The 19941-nt window shown below is 36.5% G+C and overlaps 1 protein-coding gene across 1 annotated transcript in view; it reads left to right on the plus strand.

The window, feature by feature from the left end:
* LOC126163715 (adenylate kinase 7-like) overlaps positions 1-19941 on the plus strand; it is a 129885-nt gene that overhangs the window by 42555 nt on the left and 67389 nt on the right. The window contains exon 6 of the mRNA XM_049920185.1: positions 6184-6353. Coding sequence (XP_049776142.1) covers positions 6184-6353 — 170 coding nt within the window. The remainder of the gene's footprint in view (positions 1-6183; positions 6354-19941) is intronic.

Below are 19941 nucleotides of genomic sequence, written 5' to 3' on the forward strand. Positions count from 1 at the left end.
CTCCGATGAGCGTGATGTCACAACTGTTTACATTAGATTCATTTTAGCAGCTACGAGCGGGATCATGCGTATGTGCAGTTGAGTAGTAGCTTCTCCCGCTTCTGGCTACAGAAATGTGGCTGTTGGCTGTGTAAGCAGTCACAGCAAACTGCTACTGGGAAAAATTTTTACTGGAGCACCCAAGCTGCCAGATTGATGCATCTGCAGCAGTCCTAGATCTAGGGGGGCTGGGGGCAAATTCATATTCTTGAGGGAAAAAAACTTGTTTTACAAAGTGCCTAGCATCCAGTGCACGTTAGTCTATCCATTATTCGTATGACTTTGAAACACATCCCTGTCAGTTTTTGAACATTTTTGATCACATTATAAGTTGATTTCTGAATGAATCGTAAGTTGATTTGTTAATGCGTGCATAGTGTACATGATGTCTCTGTCAGGGTAATCATCGTCGCATGTAGAAACAAACTTTCCTACAGACAAAAGGGGCTATACAGGCTGAGGGGAGTAAGGCCGAACAGATGAATACCAACTGCTGTCTGAATGTGTGGTTGATTGGGTTTGCGGATGATGAGTGTTGTTATAATTAGTACCGAAATCCATATATTCAGACTACTGGAGTGGAAATAAACGAATAACAGTTAAGAAAGATTATGTATTGAAATGGCTCTGAGCACTATGGGACTTCACATCTGAGGTCATCAGTCCCCTAGAACTTAGAACTATTTAAACCTAAGAACATCACACACATCCATGCCCAAGGCAGGATTCGAACCTGCGACTTTCGCGGTCGCGCGGTTCCAGACTGAAGCACCTAGAATCGCTCGGCCACTGGGGCCAGTGATTACTTATTACCTTCTCGGTGTATCCAAGAATATGAAATTTTGACAGAAAATTTTTTGCCAGATTGCTTTACTAGTGAGAGCCAGTTGTACAGTCCCTAAGTTCTATTCTGGAACTAGCACGGAAAACATGTTGTACAAACACGTAGCAAGCCTAACTGGAGAATGATTGTGGGATAACCAAACCGGTGATTCTGGCAGAGTTAGTGAAGTTAACCAACGAATAAGCTTTGACATTGACAGGAAAAGTTATAGAATTAGTGATAACAAGACACTTTGTTAGAATGAGGAAGGAGAAGAATTGGGGACATCACACAAATTATGGAACAATATGATGATTTCAAGTTTGTATAAAAATTTGGTACTACTACTTTTCGATCTCATGCTTGAGAAATTGGCGCGTATGAATGAAGTGTGAAACTATTTCCTAAAGTATAGCTTTTTGCTTGTAGTAGACCTAATAGGCATTTGATATGGGTACTTTGTGAATTATATTCTGTTGTTAAAAAATGACTGTTTGTGCCAAAACAGTCTCATTTATTTGATATGTGTTACAATTGTTGCAGTATTAGAAAGGCCTATTTTGTTTTATCTAGCAGAAAGTAACAAAATAGACGTAATCAGATTGAGAAACCTCACCAGTCTTGGATCCTAATTGTATTAACAGCTTTTTCAGGATTAGACAACGACATTTCAATTTTTCATGTAGCAAAACGTTTGACAAACTGTGATGAGGTAACAGATTCTTTCACAGTAAGGAAAGCACGTCATGTAAAGCTGTAGCAAGATTAGAGAGTAAAAAAGTTCTAGGAGCTAAGGATTGAAGAAATGTGTATTGTCTTGCTTGTCTCATGTTTTTACTGGTTTTATGTATCCTATATGTCATTTTATGTCACACAAAGCAGCAAGTTGTTAGGTGATAGAGTATAAGGAGTGCAAATTTTCTGAAGAGTTCTTTCTTGAAAAAATAACATGTCTTACATTTCCTCAAACACATATGTTTTATGGATTAGACTCTTCAGGAAGATGTGCACTACAAAATGAATATTTTTTGAAAATTCGTTCCCCCCCCCTTCTAATTTTTGATGTCCTATATCAAACGCTCGAGGGAGTGGCGGGGTATTGGCCCGATTCGGAAATATCATAGACCCAGGGCTGATGCACAGAGTAGTCTGCGATAGAGGGGGGAAGTGAGTAGCCTCCACGTGACCCGTGTTTACATTTAATGATTTTGCTGTTTCCTCTTCGATTACTGCTCTCACAACAAAAGAAACCAAAACAGATTTCTGTGGCCGGGGGCTATCAAGTGAATTAAAATACATTCACATAATTACGGAAGGCTAAAATGTGTTGTTAACTGCAGATTTTATTTTATTTCCACTTTTCTGACAGACAATTATTAATTTCCTTGCAGAACAATGAAGTTATTTTTGTCAGTCTGCTAAATAAATTTTCTTTTATTAATCTTGTCTGCTGACTCAGACCATATATTTGAAATGAAGTGAATGAAGTGAATGCCACACACTGTTTGCTGCACTTGAAGTTCACATTTTCAACTTCTAGCCATAATAGAGAACCAAACATGAGATAACGTAGTACTGGTACTCCAAGAAAATTTATATCCTGAATACTACATTGAAAAGCTTAATATCAAATCATGGCCTACTTCACTGGGAATCTGGACATCCAAATGTGCACTTTAAATATGCACTTTAAATGTGCACATTTTAGTATGGGTCACGAAATTCCGATGCTCTTGAAGTATCCTCTGATGTATTGTTTCTTTATGATATAATGTAAGATCTTTTAATGTTGTACACATACGAACATACAGGTTCCCTACGTCATCGTAGCTGCACAAGCGCGGTGATGCCTGTCATCTGATGCTCTCTGGCAACTGCACAAACTAACCTATTTCTAATAGGTCACGGGAAAATATTCCGAATGGTGATTTAAAAAGCATTGCTATGAAAGTAAATTTCCTTTTATGCAAGTTGAACTATGTACGAGAATGTATGATGAATTTCTTAAATCATAGAGTGTTTGACTCTCATTTAAAAATCAACTCTTTGATGATGAACCATATGAGGATCTCAATCAGTTGTAGAATTTTGGAACGTGTATTATGTTCAAGTATAAAGACTTTTCTGGAGACTAGAAATCTACTCTGTAGGAATCAGCATTGTATTGTCTACACATTGATTGTGTCTCCATGACTATCTGCGTGATACTGAGGTTTTCTGGTGGCCAGCAAGATCCCCATATCTGACACTAATAGAACATGTGTGGGACCAGCTTGAATGTTAACTCCATCCCAGTGCCATTTACAACAGTTATTGGCAGCTAGCCACAGGAGAGGATACAACAGTTTTATGACACCATTCCCAAATGAAGCAATATATGCATTCAAGCCAGAGAGGGTGAATGTCATACTGATAAATGTCCTCATATGCCAAATAAGTCGTTAATTTGACTGTTATGTGTTCTCTGAAATAACATCACATAACCTCTCAACCAGAGAAGTTTAATTTCTTTCCTTCTCCTCTTCTGGATGCTAGATTTTTTTGTCAGACAGGGTAATTTAGAAGTAATTCCCATAATTATCATAGTAAACATTTCTTTATTTACTTATGTGGTCAAGGGAATCACTTTTTAGAACATAATTTGCACATTTGATATAGTACAAGGAGTAAACATAAATAACATATGATTTCAGTACTCACTAGACCACATCAAAGTACATAATATTTGGCCTTTACATATGTCTGCTTGTGTCTGTATATGTGCGGATGGATATGTGTGTGTGTGCGAGTGTATACCGGTCCTTTTTTCCCCCTAGGGTAAGTCTTTCCACTCCCATGATTGGAATGACATCTTACCCTCTCCCTTAAGACCCACATCCTTTCGTCTTTCCCTCTCCTTCCCTCTTTCCTGATGAAGCAACCGTTGGTTGCGAAAGCTTGAATTTTGTGTGTGTTTTTGTGTTTATTTGTGTGTCTATCAACTTACCAACGCTTTTGTTTGGTAAGTTACATCATCTTTGTTTTTAGATATAATAACATAAATTGACATATTACATTGCTTGTACATATGATAACTGTATTTATTAAGTGAGACTACATTATCAACACAAAAAAGTTAATTATAGTAGAAAGTAACATAGTACACAATTATATTTGATAAATTAGACTTATTTATTATGATGTTTCACAGACAGAGTAGAAGCAATGGTCAATATAGAACTGTTTGATTTTTACCTTAAACATATTTAATGTTGGTACACATTTTAAATAAGAAGGCATTTGTTAATTTAATGTAAATCCAGTATGGTATACTCCTCATTTGTATAAGTTTGTACTTACTGTATTGATGTGTAGGTTATGCTTCTGCCTAGTTTCATGTGTGTGTAAATCATAGCTATGTCTGAAGGAAGATGTTTTCTTTTGTAAAGTGCCCTCTTCTGTAAAAATTAGTATATCATATAAACAAGGTAGAGGCAGTATTTTCAGTTTTTTAAAAATTGGTCTACAGGCATCACTGCATTTATTTTTCATTATCAGCCTGATAATCTTTTTATGTATTATATTTGATTTTTACACATGTGTATTTAGTTTTTCATTTAGATTTTTAAGGCATATCACCCACTTCAAATCATCCTGAATATGTATGCCTAAAAATTTTGTATGACTCACATTTGAGACTTTTTTCTCCTTCAATGGTGAAACTGGGGTTTGCAGGATGGAGGTTTTGTGAGGTGTAGAAGTTAACTGCCACAGTGATTTCAGACTTTGTAATGACCCAACCCTCATGATCGAAATGACTTTGCCATTGGTGGGGTGGCTTGCATACTGCAGTGACACATATAGCTGTACCATAAGTGCAACTGCAATAGAGGGGTATCTATTGAGAGGCCAGACAAACTTTTGGTTCCTGAGGAGGGGCAGCAGCCTTTTCGTAACTGCATAGGTAAATAGCCTGGATGGTTGACTGATATGGTCTTGAAACATCAACCAAAATGGCCTTGGTGTGCTGGTGCTACAAATGGCTGAAAGCAAAGTGAAACTGCACCATAATTTTTCCTGAGGGCATGCAGCTCTACTGAAACATGGAGAGCTGGATCAAACCAGTCTTCAGACTGAAGGCCATGACAACAACAACAATAACAACAACAACAACAACATGATGAGACTGTTAGTCCTGAACTGCTGTGCTAAACTGTGCATAACTGTGTTGTTGTTTCCTGCAGATTGTCACACTGTGTGATTTAATGAGAATATTAATGTCTTCTGCAAAGGGTACTGTGATTCCATCATGTATTTTATCAGCTAAGTAATTTCCATAAAGCAGAAATAGGACAGGTTCCAGAATAGACCCTAGTAGGACTTCATACTTGATTTTTACTTCCTTACTGCACTCCGTCTTCAGGCCACGAGTGGCCTACTGGGACCATCTGACCGCCGTGTCATCCTCAGCGGAGGATGCGGATAGGAGGGGCGTGGGGTCAGCACACCGCTCTCCTCGTTGTTATGATGGTATTCTTAACCGAAGCTGCTACTATTCGGTCGAGTAGCTCCTCAATTGGCATCACGAGACTGAGTGCACCCCAAAAAATGGCAACAGTGCATGGTGGCCTGGATGGTCACCCTTCCAAGTGCTGACCACACCCGACAGTGCTTAACTTTGGTGATCTCACGGGAACCGGAGTATCCACTGTGGCAACCTCCTTACTGCAAAAACTAGAAATTTTTAGTGTTTCACAGTCCTTGTATTTTATTTCTGTAATCTGTTGATGGTTGTAGAGGTATGCTCTGAGAGATATTATTGGATCCACCTAATGATTGAGGTGTAACCTTCCAATATGTGTAGTGAAAATAATAATAAATTATCACTGGTTACAATAATTTCTAGTTTCAGTTGCTATTGCGTTTCATTAGTTTTAGTGTAAAGTCAAGTAGCTTAATGACTGAAATGCTGGATTTGTATTATTAAAACACAGTTTTCCAATCTGCATTTCTTATTAAGCTTTGTATGCTTTCTTCATAACACTTTAGGTGAAATTCTAGGATAATTACATCAATAAAGTCTTTGCAATTCTCTTTCAATTCCTAATCAAACAGAGCCAGTATTCCAACTTTTGTGATCTAGTTGTCGAAGAACGTTGAAATTTAATCTTTCTTCCATCTTATTTTGTTTCATTTTCCTCATGTTTGTTGTTCATTTTCTGTATCTTTATTATATTTTTTTATTACAGTTACTTTGACTATGCAATAAAACCTTGCAACATTAATCACTATATCAGTCACTGTTTCATCTTTTAATGTTGCTTATTTTCTTATTTATGTAGTTTCCTGAAAAATTCAAAACAATAGTGATTGCAACTGGTGTAAGCTATGGCTATGAAGAAGAAGTTTTACATTTCCTTTTCAAGATGGCATGGCATAACAAACCAGAACTGCCAGTTTTTGGGAGTGGTCGTAACCACATACCACTTATTCATGTGAAGGATATTGCCATGTACGTATTGATATTGTTCTTCCCATCATTCATCATTCATCACATTCTCCAGATATTACCAGGGAGAAATACTTTTAAGGTTATAGAACATGTCTTTGGAATATATTAACAAGGAGGATCTACAGTAAAATTCTGTATTCTTCATTATGTCTGTATTCTTTAGTGAGTTTTCTAACACACACCTGTGTGGTGATACTCAGTTAATAGTCAGCCAGTTCAAATCCCATTGTTGTAAGAAAGTTTTATCACCAGTATTTGCCTGACAAAGGGAGGTGAGATAGTGGCATGAAGTTTATGAGGCACTGCATCCATGCCCTCGATTAAATTCTGGATATCTCCACACAGAACTCTCCAGTGCTCATGAAGTGAGCACTGGAGAATTGTGTGTGGAGATATTGGAACACTAGATTTCACCATCTCATTTCTATTGGCATATCACAACACAAACACATCTTTCAAGAAGAACTTTACTTTTGGGCACTAGCCATTCTCAAGTTCAGTGGTAGTACCATATATGGCTATGCACGTGCCCATTACAGTCATGTAGACTTAACAAATAAGCACAAGACACAACTCTCATAGAACACACTGAAAGGTGCCTTTGTGGATGGTGTAAGAAAAATCCTTTCTAATTATGCAGTAAAACACACACTCAAGGTCTTCCAGCCATCAATGCCAATGCCACACAATTTTTCTTTTTTCTTAATAATTAAATGTAATCTCCCTCTGTCTCTCCATTTAAAATAATGCAGCTACAATCCTACCTTTTTAAAAGATTTGCACTTCCCAAGTTAAATCTTTCTCTCACACACACAAATAGCCCGATGATGAGCATACAACATGAAATGTATCACATTAATTTTTAAAAGAAATTAATAACAAATTGTGAATTGCAGTGTTTTAGTATTAATTAATCATTGCTTATATATGCCCCTACTTTTGTGTTACAAAAATGAGATATGTTTCAGATGATTTTTCAATTTCTTTTCTGTAGAGTGGAAATTTTTTGTGTTGGACAAAAATTTAACAATAAAAAAATGAACGAGTTTTACAATGGGTGTATATATAATTGAAAAGTCACTGCAGTGCCCTCAGTGTAATGAAAAACAAATTATATTTTGTGAGTCATTCACTGAAGTTGTTTCCTTGTTTACTTTCCATAGATTGACAAAGGTACCTTATAGATTGGGACCCCTTCAATTTGTTTTGTACTTATAGAATTTGCAGATCACTGCCAAGGTATAGATTTCCTAAACCAGTACCATGCAATTCTCACAAAAAAAGTAAAGAAAGAAAAAAAAAACGTGCCTTTGAAAATTATAAGAATTTTTATTGTTGTTTAGTATAAAATAATTAACATATTTCAATGTAATCATTGACTCCTGAGTCAGTAGTCTAATTGGAAAGTACTTGGTTCATTTCAAAGTAGTGCTTTTACTTAAATTCTGTACTTATTATCAAATTGGAATGATAATTAACAAATATTATATTTCTTAAATAAAAATAACATCTCTGTATTTTTAACTATAACTGGTATGAAAAAGTGAGTGCTCACAATAAATTAAAACTTGGTACAAAAATGTGAAACATCAAATAGAAAATAGAATACTTTCAGTATTTTGAGAGATTGAAGACTATTAATGACCTATCATTTAAAAATGATGTATTTCATATTCCTGCATAAAATTTTGATATTTTCATCCAAGTATAATTAAAAGCAAAAGATGATATTTTTAATAAAAAATTATTATTGTGAATGCAGCAACTGAATACTACTCTTAATTCAGCACAAACACTCTTGGCAACAGAAAAATGTTTCCCTGCTACAGTTCCTTAATGGTAGTTGTTGCTATGATAAACAAACACATGCTGTGACAGGGCACACTATAACAAAGATGTGGCAGCCTTCAGTTTCTATGTAAATATTTTCCCAGTAGCAATGCTCTCTGGCAGTGCTTTTGGTATGTACTACACCCTAATTGCATTAATGTAGCATCAAAATTACAATCAGTTTAAACACCACAGAAATAACCACATGTGTCTTGCCTGATGCTGGATGTATGAGAATGACGCATTTATACATTGTAAGTGTATGCCTCAAGTTCCAGTGAGATTTGATCTCTGGCTGAGGAAGTAATGTATAATCAGGTGACTGCATTTGAATAAGCTGTTTGATCTTAGACAAAACAGGATCTTTAGGCACAAGTTTGGCAATTAAATCTAAGTTTACTGGGAAAGTATCCATATGCCTTGACTGCTGTGACTACTGGTACCTATCAGGCAGAGGACAGGGGTGGGGGGGGGGGGGGGGGGGGCAGAGAAAGAGAGAGAGAGAGAGAGAGAGAGAAATCAGCTGATGGGTCAAACTTTTTACTTTTTGTGTAGTTATTGCTAAATGTGAAAGCACATCTGCATTTGTGTGTTGTGCTGTGGACCTGAAGATAATCTCATAGTTGTAATTTGACAGACACAACTACAGATACAGGAACAGTATTGTTTGGTCCAATGATAGCCACTAAATGTTTGTGGTCTGTGAGAAGGATAAATTTATGTCTACAGGTCTAATCATGAAAATTCTTGACTGTGAATATAATTTAAGTCCCTCCTTCTCAATATGCCTGCATTTTCCTTGTACCACCATAACAGTCATGAAGTGAAAGCAATTAGTCACTGAAAATCATGATATCAAGTGAGAGAATGGTTTCTATGCTATAATCTGAATATGGAAGTGAGACATGGACGATAACTAGTTTGGACAAGAAGAGAATAGAAGCTTTCGAAATGTGGTGCTACAGAAGAATGCTGAAGATAAGGTGGGTAGATCACGTAACTAATGAGGAGGTATTGAATAGGATTGGGGAGAAGAGAAGTTTGTGGCACAACTTGACTAGAAGAAGGGATCGGTTGGTAGGACATGTTCTGAGGCATCGAGGGATCACAAATTTAGCATTGGAGGGCAGCGTGGAGGGTAAAAATCGTAGAGGGAGACCAAGAGATGAATACACTAAGCAGATTCAGAAGGATGTAGGTTGCAGTAGGTACTGGGAGATGAAGAAGCTTGCACAGGATAGAGTAGCATGGAGAGCTGCATCAAACCAGTCTCAGGACTGAAGACCACAACAACAACAACAAATCTGAATCATCTGCAGCAGTTGTGAGCATTTTACTGGTGTCAATGTCGTAAAGACATTTGGCATCAAGGAAACATTGTTTTAATTTGTTAAATGCACATTGGAGTTCATTATTCTAGGTTCTTTACATAATAACTTGTGCAGTGGTTCACTGACAGAAGCTGCATGAAGGAGGAATGTGTGATAATAATTTATTTGGCCCAGTATTGAATGTAATTTCTTGATGTACTTTTCAATAGGAAGTTTTCAGGAGTATGTGTGTTTCATAGTCAGCTCGATGTCATGTGCAGGGAGTATGTGTTCTTAGTATTGCACTTCACATTGAAAAAAAAAGATGCACATATTTTTGTTGCATTTTAAATTTTCTGCTTGTAGATTTTTGAATACAGATTCAAAATTCCACAAAAATTCCTGTGGAGTTGTGCTTGAGACAGGTAGTTCTTAGAATTCAGAGGCTTTTGAATTAATTGTTCTAAAAACTTCTGACGAAACTCTTGTAATGTTAGAGACCAATTAGAATATTTGTCACCATAAATCTCTGTGTCTTCATCGAAAGAAATTTGCAAATATGCTTCGTTCCACCATTTAATTTTGACTTCAATTCTTCTGGCTTGGGAATAGGACTTGAAGCAATAATCAATTTAGAACTAACCATCTCTTTGAAATTTCCTCAGATATGATGATGTGAGCCATGCGGTTTCTGTACCATTACCGTTGGCGTTGCTGGTTATGGTTTCAAAACCTGCTTCTGTTCAAGATGATCAACTTCCTGTTTTACTTTATCTTTTAATGCAAAAGGAATGTTGCATGCTTTGCAGAATTTTGGCCCCTCAATCAGTTTCAGCAAAATGTGTGCCTAGTAATCTTTGATACAGCCTGTTGCTTCAGAAGGGCTTCAGATAGATTATCATGATATTTTTGAAACATCTGACTGAACTTTCCATTCAGAATGTCAGTTTGAATTTGATTTGTTCTTTCATGAATGGTAAAGCCCAAATGATTGAAGAGATGCAAGCCTAGTAAATTATTTGCTTTATTTGCATTGACAACAACAAATGCAGCCCATTTTGTAAATTGTTTACACAAGGTGTGTTCTTTTCAGTAAATACCATTTTGAAATAAGAAGAAAACGATTATACTTTCCATAGCTATTTTATTTTTACCTGAAAGCCTGTACTTCAATCTTTTTTCTACATACTTGCCACCAATATTAAGGCACCTATTGTATTGTACAATCCATTTTGAATACCATTGTTGTTGATATCTTCTACCTGATCAGACAACCATTGCAACATGATTGTTCAACATCTTCATCGTCGTCGTGACACTAACCAAACAGATGCTTCATCAAATGCTGGAAAATGTAGTACTCACTGGAGGGGGGCAGGGGGAGGGCACTTATGAGTGTAGTTTGGGGCTGTACAGAGGGTGGTCAAGTATTATCTATTGAATTCATGAAGCAAAACTATCCACTTACTCAGCATGCAATGCCTTTTGTTTTGGATTGCACAGTGCAGTTCCTTTAAGGTCTCATGAAAGGTTGTAGAATTTATGGTGTCAACACAAGGCAAAAAGTCTGCAAGAAACACCCTCTTCCTGTCCCAATAAGCAATGCACATGATTTTCCGGGCTGACATTGTGTACTCGAACTTCACTTTCTTGGGCAATCTTGCATGCTGCTGTGTCATGGATAGTTGCTTTGATTCAGGTGTAATGTAAGCCACCCACAGTCCCGTGCCTGTGAATCTTTTCTTAAAAACTCATCACCTCACCTCACTGTATCACTCTAGAAAAATTGGAGACCTGAATAAATGTTCACTTTTGTGCATCTCAGTCAAAACTTTTGGTACCCAGCATGAGCATAATTTTCGATAATTTAAACATTTTGTAACAATTGCATAAAGCACACTTCTTGTCACTTGAGGAAAGTCATCATATGACGTCTCTTTTCTGTTGTACTTTTTCACCAGTTTCCTGCACCAGATCATCAGTAATGACTGAAGATCACCCAATTTGTTCCTCATCATGCTCATTTGTAGGAGTATCTGTATAAGCTCTCACTTATTTCCATACCATCCCATTGCTCATAATATTTTCTCCATATATTTCAGTGATCTGACCATGAATTTAAGCTGCTTTCATGTCATTGGCAGTAAGAAAACAAATCACAGCAAATATTTGACAGTCAGTAGGATCCCCAGTCAGAGGAGGCATTTCAAATACTCACAGACAAATGTAAACACACCAAATGACACTGCAATGGTGTCTTGTCACTTGCCAACAGAGTGTGATATGCAGTGTGCATGTGCCAAGTAGCCAGCTGTTGTGCTGCAGCAATAGAATTTCAAAATGGTACTTTTAAAAACACGCCTAGTACATCAAGTCTGTTGAAAATTGTCCTTTCACTGAAATCTCCTGATTGCTGTACCTGAACAACAAACTTTGAAAATCTGTTTACTTTGGCATTCCTAACTTTCAGTATGTCTGCAGGTTAATCATTGAAATTGATGGTCCTGTCTCCATTTGAAAATTGATTGGCACTTTGGTAACTTGAAGAGTTACAGTCAGTGACTTGTTATCATGAGAAAAAAATGGCGTTCATATGACATTTCATCTGTGAAACTTTTTGAATGTGGGCAAGTTCACTGTGAATAGTATGTGACTGCTTATTTTTAATGATTGCCATATGCTTGAGTATCTGCTGTTTCTGTCAGTTGTACTTTGTTTTGCACACCTCAACCTTATGTCCAGTTTGTTTGCAGTAATTACAATGTGCATTGCCATAGAAATAATCGTATCATTGTGGTTTATGCCACAGAGTGAACAAGATCATAAATTATATTTCCTTAACATTTTTACTGGTTGTTTCAGTTATGTGGTGTGCACACATCCTGTCACTTTTGGGCTGCACCCTGTTGTTTGCTATGCTGTGCTGGCTGTTGACATGTAATGAATGTTTCACCATCTTCACAGTTTACTGCTTCTGCAGTGCGTGGATTTGTTTGTATGCCCAAATCAATGGCAAAGAATCCAGTAAAGATGGGTTTACCAAACTAAGCAGGTTCTTTACTTTACTGTCAATGGAGTGCATGTTAAGCATGTCATGAGTTAGTGAGTCTGCATAAGATTTTTTACATTGATCATTTTCACAATTAAATTTGCATTCCCATGTCAGGCCTTGTAATTGAGGAATCCACTTTTTATAGCTTCGGTTATACTTCTTGAAACATTGAAAAAATCAATGCCTGGCAGCAGCAACATTAACTTTTGAATCAAAATATGTCACAAGCCTTCTTAAATGTCAAAATATGAGAGTCACTGGTTAACAAGTGGGAGACAGTTCATGAAGAAGTTGAAATATGTTGAGGACTGCATAAGCTAATAAAAATTATTTTCATTCCATGTTGTCTGATGGGATAAGAAATGCTGTTAAAGTCATTGGATGTAGTTGTTCCAGTACTCAACTTTATGAGTGAATACCGGAAAGGTTGGTGGCGGCATCTTGAATTGCAGTGGTTGTTTTTGTTGGCTGTCATCTGTGTGTTCTTCAAGTCAGGCCAAACACACCGTCAAGTCACAGGTTGCTAACATTTGTTGCAATAAGGCAAGTGTTGGTTGTAGGAGGAATTTCAGTTGGACCATGTCTGAAAAATATGCTCAGAGCACTTTACAATGTTCTCAGAAATCTTTCTATAAAGAAAACACATTACCAGTCCTAGAATTGAAGAAACATAGAATAAATCCATGCACTGTTGCCACAAAAAATCAATTCAGCTTATCATGCCCTCAAAGGAAGTAAAATAAAAGTGTCCAGCTTAGTAACAGTTTTTTTCCAATATTATATCTCATTGCTCATTGCCCACCATTGATGAGCATTCTGTGGTTTTCCACTGACTCACTGTTAATAATTTCCAGTTTGTCAGATCGAAAAATGTTGAGTGTTGGCATAAAATTGTCATCACTCCTTAAAGTTTATCTCATCACCAAATAGGTTGTGTATGCAGTAACTGATTGCTACTCTAAATTCACCCAAAACACGACAGTAACAGAAAAATGTTGCCTTGCTGCAGTTTCCTATTAGTGGTCTTTGCATGCTATGATAAACACTTGCTGTGACAGGGTGTGCTATAACAAAGGTGTGCCACGACAATAAGAAGTAACCAGTAACATTTATTATGACTATGCTACAAAATTGTACTTAACTTTGGTACACTTTGATGAATGGCACTTGGATGTCCTAAACCTAATACAATAAAATTTAAGTGACTTTTCTGTCTTTTAGCAACCTGTGATATTTTAAGTATCACTGATAGTCAAGGTGTAGAGGCTAGAAAGGTAGGCCATTCCAGAGAGTGTGCTCTCATTGGTCAACAACGTATTATGTCACCTGGAAGCCTGAATGGGCCCAATTACACACGCAGAAGCAGGAATCTCACACAGTAAAACAATTTTTTGCATCTCTTTCTATTTTATTTTGAACACCGTATTGATGGGATTCAAGATGATTTGAAATATTCAAAAAGAAAGTTAAGGGATAAAAGCACTGATAACACTTGTCAATATCCAGACCTAGCTGCTACAGTCGTCACTCATACTGAAGACTTAAGAAAATGACTACAGTAAATATTTTACAGTTTTGTATGCTACTTTAGTTCATACTTATTTAGAGAATATAATGATAGCGATGACAAATCTTACCTTACAATGCTGATGTAGAAAATTTAACCTGAAATTGCTGAAGATGACACAGTCCACAGAAGATTTCTTTTCATTGAAGCCCACTTCAAGCCATCCCATTTGGGTCTTTTATTCAAAAATCTAATGTGGGTGAAATTTCTCATTCTTAAATACATATCAATTATTTTCTGTTGTACCAGTGCTGCTAATAATTCCATCGAGCATTTGCAACATGAAATATTTTCTCCATGAAAAGATGCAAAAACAATTTGGAATCTTATATTGTAGCAAAGGTGATGGAGAAGTAAGCCCACCTTTTGAAAGTAAACTTATCCAGTCCAGTTTTACTATTAATTCAGCATCAACATGACATTTTCTTGTAATTCCAGTCCTGTTTCATTATTAATTTTGCATCACCGTGAAATTTTGTTATTGTCATTCCTAATGAACTGTCAATGCTTTTGGATTAGAATGTGGTGTGTCCTGCCAAGTATTTTAAGACATCATGAGCAACATCTTCACTAGAGCCCACTGAATCACTAAGATTGCAATCTTGATGCAGATCTTTTCATCTGAAGTACTGTGACCTGACATGTCAGCTAATTTGTTGCACAACTCACTCGAAATAAAATTCTAGAATTCTCTGATAGTTCCATTACCAGAATTTTGAAATTTGTCTGCATTATAAGCACCAAGGGACAAATGTATATTTGTCCCATTAGCAGTCAGTATTAATAGACAAATTCTATTTTTTTTACCTCAAAAGGCATGGAATTGTTATAAAATGCACCAAAACCATGAATTATAGAAAATAAATTTTCAAGAAAATCTTTATTCATCATGGCAGTCTGTATGGTATTTTTCACATCTGTGGAAAGTCTAAAAAGTGAATTTATTGATGTGATAAATGTTTCTTTTCTCTACTCTCATATTCAAGCAGATTTCGAAAAACCTCTTCAAGGACTTTTCTTGACTTCTGATGTTGAAACCATAACCACTTCTAAGAGGTGCTTTCAGATCTCTGGTGTATCTCAAGTTCAATGAAAATGCCATTTCCCAATTTAGTGGAACTGTCTTAGCGATCTTCATGAAGGACATATCTCGCATCTTGGGCAGTATGATATGAAAATAGCTGTGCAGGTATTCTAATTTTCTGACATGCGCTTTGACAGACATTCATGTGAACTTTGATATCCAAAAGGTGATCAAAAGACCAGTACTGCAGAAGGTCTTCTATTAAAGTCTTTGTAAATATGGCACTGTCAGATAAGGTAATTCTGTCATCAATAAGGTGATTTTGTATGCCATATTTTCCTTGTGTTGTCCACAGGGTTAAAAAATACATCTTAATTGTGGATACAGCCATTTGTTTCCAAACTTCTGAGTTTTTCACTTCCATGTCACATGTAACTGCTACAACATGAACCGCAACTCTTCCAAGTTCTGTAATGATGGTTTGCAACAAATTGTTTGTCATTGTCACATCAATGCTGTAATATATCAGCTGCTTCCACTTTGAAAACAAACTTTGTAACATGGCTATTTGAAGATTCTTCTTCAGTCAAAATATGAATCATCAGCTGAATCATAACTGACAGGACTGTCAGCATTAATTAAACCTAATACTTCCTTTAACATTCCTGGTGGACACTTAAACTGCTGTGCTTAATTTCAGGCCATTGGTCGACAGGGTACTTCTTCCTTGGGTAAGCATATACTTTTCAGGATAACGCTAATAAATTTAGGACATTTACAGTTTTCTCCAAACGCCACTTTACATGTTTCTTTTTCTTCATATGACAGTGAATTTGTCCTTGGGTGAAACACTGAGACTGTATAGTCTTACTCTCTTTACTTACTCTTTCCATACACTATTAGGAACAAATATTTTGAAAAGTACCTCTTTTTCTTAGCTTTCATCATAGCTGCAAGTTTTTGCTCGAATAAAGAATGTCTACTTGTCACAATAGCCAATTCTTTCTTCAAGTACTTAATTTATTGCTCTTTGTTTATAATGATCAGGTCAGAAAGAATTGCAGTGCTAACTGATTTGTCCAGTTTTGTTTTCTTATGAGAGAAAACTTCCATTGCTTTGAGAGCACTCTTCCACACTTCTCTTATGTTAATGCAACATTCTATTTTTGTTACTTTTTTGTCTGTGTGGTCAGAACTGCAGCACCAGGTTTATTTCCATGCCAGATAGGTATTTTCTGTGGACGAAAATGTTTGGAACGTATCACTGGATTTTTAATATTGATCTAATCATCTTGTTAACAATGAGGTAACAGTCCACATTAAAGTTCTAAGTCTTTCAGTAACCAGTGGTGAAGAATACCCTTGGTTCTACACCCAGAGCTACTGCATGTAGCAATAGCACAATAAGGAGCATTTTTGTTCATTTCATTTGAAAAGTTATGAGAGAACAATTCACAAGGTCCTGGAAAATAACACTTCATACCACAATATGCCAGATGTCATGAACTATACTTAGGCAAGCAAGAACACAAGACTGTAAAGAATGGTGTGAACCCCATAGAAACAAAGCAGTGGCTGCCCAGTGACATCACACCTCATACGGCCGGGCGACTGGTAAATGTGCAGGAACCCAGAATACACCCCACTGACTACAGTAATGTTTGCAGACACTCTGTTACTGGCCATAGTTTTCCATGAATAGTGATTGCTACCTCAGAAAGTAGTCTTCAGAATACTGTCTTGAACTAATGGCAGGCACTGAAGTTACATGTCTGACTGCTGGTGCAGAGCTCTCTGGCTGTCCACAGCACGTCATGTTTTGAGCCTTTTGGCAGAAACAAGTAGACCACAATTGACAGTGTTTTCTGTTGGCTGTTGCACACTCTATCCCAGATGTATGCAAAGGACTGGAGGAAGTGGGTGGAACCAGGAAGAGTTTTGTGAACACTTTCTGGAGGCTGTTGTGCAGAACTGAAGGATGCTAGGCAAATGGTTGTTCCTGTTTGGTTTTGGCCTATCCTGGTATTTGTTCTGTGCCTCTTGCTTGGTACACAACAATTATGATTCAGTATTTATTAATTAATATTTAAATTGTTAATAAATATAGAGTACAAATAAAAGAAAAAAATCTGGTGTTAGCAAGAGTTATGGCAATGTGTATGCAAATACTACACTAATACGCAACTGACTCAGTAACTGATGGTTTTAGTGAAATATGTCAAATACTTAACAGAGTGTGAAAATATTCTAAAATTCAAAGACAATTTTTTAGAATGTTTTTGAGAGTTGCGTCATATTGCTTTGGCAAACTAGTTTCTGGGCATTGACCTAGAAATCCTATAGGTATGATGGAAATCAAAGAGGGCCAGTCCATAATATCCTCTTGTGAGACAGACAAATAAATATTTATTAGCCCATAACAAATGCAGCTGTGAAAGTGACATTCTCTCTTCAATTACTTTACATAGCTGGAGGGGCCTCATATATAGCAATTTAGATGCTGCATTACAAATTGGGTATATAAATCAATTTTGTCACTCAAATTTCCATAATTGGGAGGATGCTTGCCTTTCAACTATGAGCTATTAAATGTATGAATGTGAAAGTTCCAAGGCAAAGTGCTAGAGCCATAGCATGTTGAAACAAGTGAATTATCTCACAAAACAAGTCTACATTCCATGCCTGTCACTGTAATCATATTTCCATGTGCCAGGAATTCATGATCATAGCTTTGAGTAGATTCAAAAACAGAATGAATTCTACTATACACACTGTGTTCTTAAACACGTGTGGTCTTTGAAAGTTGTGGGTGATAATTATTCCACTTGTTTTCACTAGGCCTCTGAGTCTCAGTGAACAACCCAGATTTTGGTCCATCTTCCCCATGACATTTTCTGTGTGTCCTTCCAATTTGAGCTTCTCATAATTGTAATTGCTTGGTATGTACTTGAATTTAAGGCCTCAGGATCTGACTGATTTAATGTGTTACTGAAGTTTAACAGATTCCTTTTAGCACTCATGTCAATGAACCACATTTTCATTACTTAAGGACAATTCCCAATTTTTGCACCCTAAAGATGTCTTATCTACTTTGTTTTGCTGTTGGTTTTGATCTTGTGATGAATTAATAGACAATAAATGAGAGCACCATCTGCAAACAACCTAAGATAGTTGCTCAGATTGTCTCCTAACTTGTTTATATGGATAAGGTACAGCATAGGAGCTGTAACACTACCTTGCGGAATGCCAGAAACCATTTCTGTTTTACTCAATGACTGTCCATCAGTTACTGTGAACTGTGACCTCCTTGACAGGAAATCATGAATCCAGTCACATAACTGAGATGATATTCCATATGCAGGCAATATGATTACAAGCCACTTGTGAGGTAGGGTGTGAAAACCCTTCTGGAAATCTAGAATTCTAGAATCAATTTGAAATCCCTTGTCAATAGCACTCAATACTTTGTGTCAATAAAGGGCTAGTTGTGTTTTACAAGAACAATGTTTTCTAAAGCCTTGTTGACTGTGTATCAATAGACCATTCTCTTTGAGGTAATTCATAATGTTCAAACACAATATGTGCTCCAAAATCCTGCTGCATATCAATACTAATGATAAGGGCCTGTAATTTAGTGGATTTTTCCTAGTGCCTTTCTTGAATATTGGTGTGACCTGTGCAACTTCCCAGTCTTTGGGTATGGATCTTTCATTGAGCAAGCGGTTGTATAAGATTGTTATGTATGCGTCACGTACTCTGAAAGAAACCTAACTGACTGGAGAGACTTGCTTTTATCAAGTGATTTAAATTGCATCACTACTCCAGATATATTTATTCTGCAGTATTTACTTCATCTTCCTTGCTGAAGTAATTTCAGAAGGCTGTGTTTAGTGACACTGCTTTAGCAGCACTATCATCGACAGTGCTTCCATCACTACTGCGCAGAGAAGGCATTGATCGTGTTTCAAGACAAAGTTTTGTTGTGGAAACTATTATAAGAATCTACATTGAATCCACACTAAATTTCAAGCTTCTGTAAAACATCATCAATCTTGGGGATTTTGCATTTGTTTAAATTTGGCAAGCATTTTTCGTTGTTTCTTTGACATTGTTCTGACTTTTTTTGTGTACCATAGGGGATCGGCTCCATCTTTTGTAAATTTATGTGGTGTAAATCTTTCAATTGCTGTTGACACTGTTTCTTTGAATCCAAACACATCTGGTCAATACTTACGTTGTTAATTTTGAAGGAGTGGACATCGTCTCTCAGGAAGATTTCAAGTTAATTTTTGTGTGCTCTTTACGGTAGGTACATTTTTCATTTATTTTTGGTGGATTTGGGAGTCTCACTACATCAATCCTATGTTCACTAATCTCTGTGTGCCCATTTCGACACTAGTTATTAGCTCAGGATTATTTTTTGCTGAGAAGTTAAGTGTGCTTTCACAAGCATTTGTAATTTGAGTGGGTTCATGAACTAACTGCTCAAAATAATTTTCAGAGAATAGGTTTAGTATAATTTCAGATGATATTTTGGGCATACTTCTGGATTAAGCACGTATTTTTGCTAACAGATCGAGGGTAAATTGAAGTCACCCCCAACTATAATTTCATGAGTCAAGTATGTGTTTAAAATTAGATTCAAGTTTTCTTTGAGTGGGTTCATGAACTAACTGCTCAAAATAATTTTCAGAGAATAGGTTTAGTATAATTTCAGATGATATTTTGGGCATACCTCTGGATTAAGCACGTATTTTTGCTAACATATCGAGGGTAAATTGAAGTCACCCCCAACTATAATTTCA

The sequence above is a fragment of the Schistocerca cancellata genome, chromosome 1, assembly GCF_023864275.1.
Source record: "Schistocerca cancellata isolate TAMUIC-IGC-003103 chromosome 1, iqSchCanc2.1, whole genome shotgun sequence".
Classification (NCBI taxonomy): domain Eukaryota; kingdom Metazoa; phylum Arthropoda; class Insecta; order Orthoptera; family Acrididae; genus Schistocerca; species Schistocerca cancellata.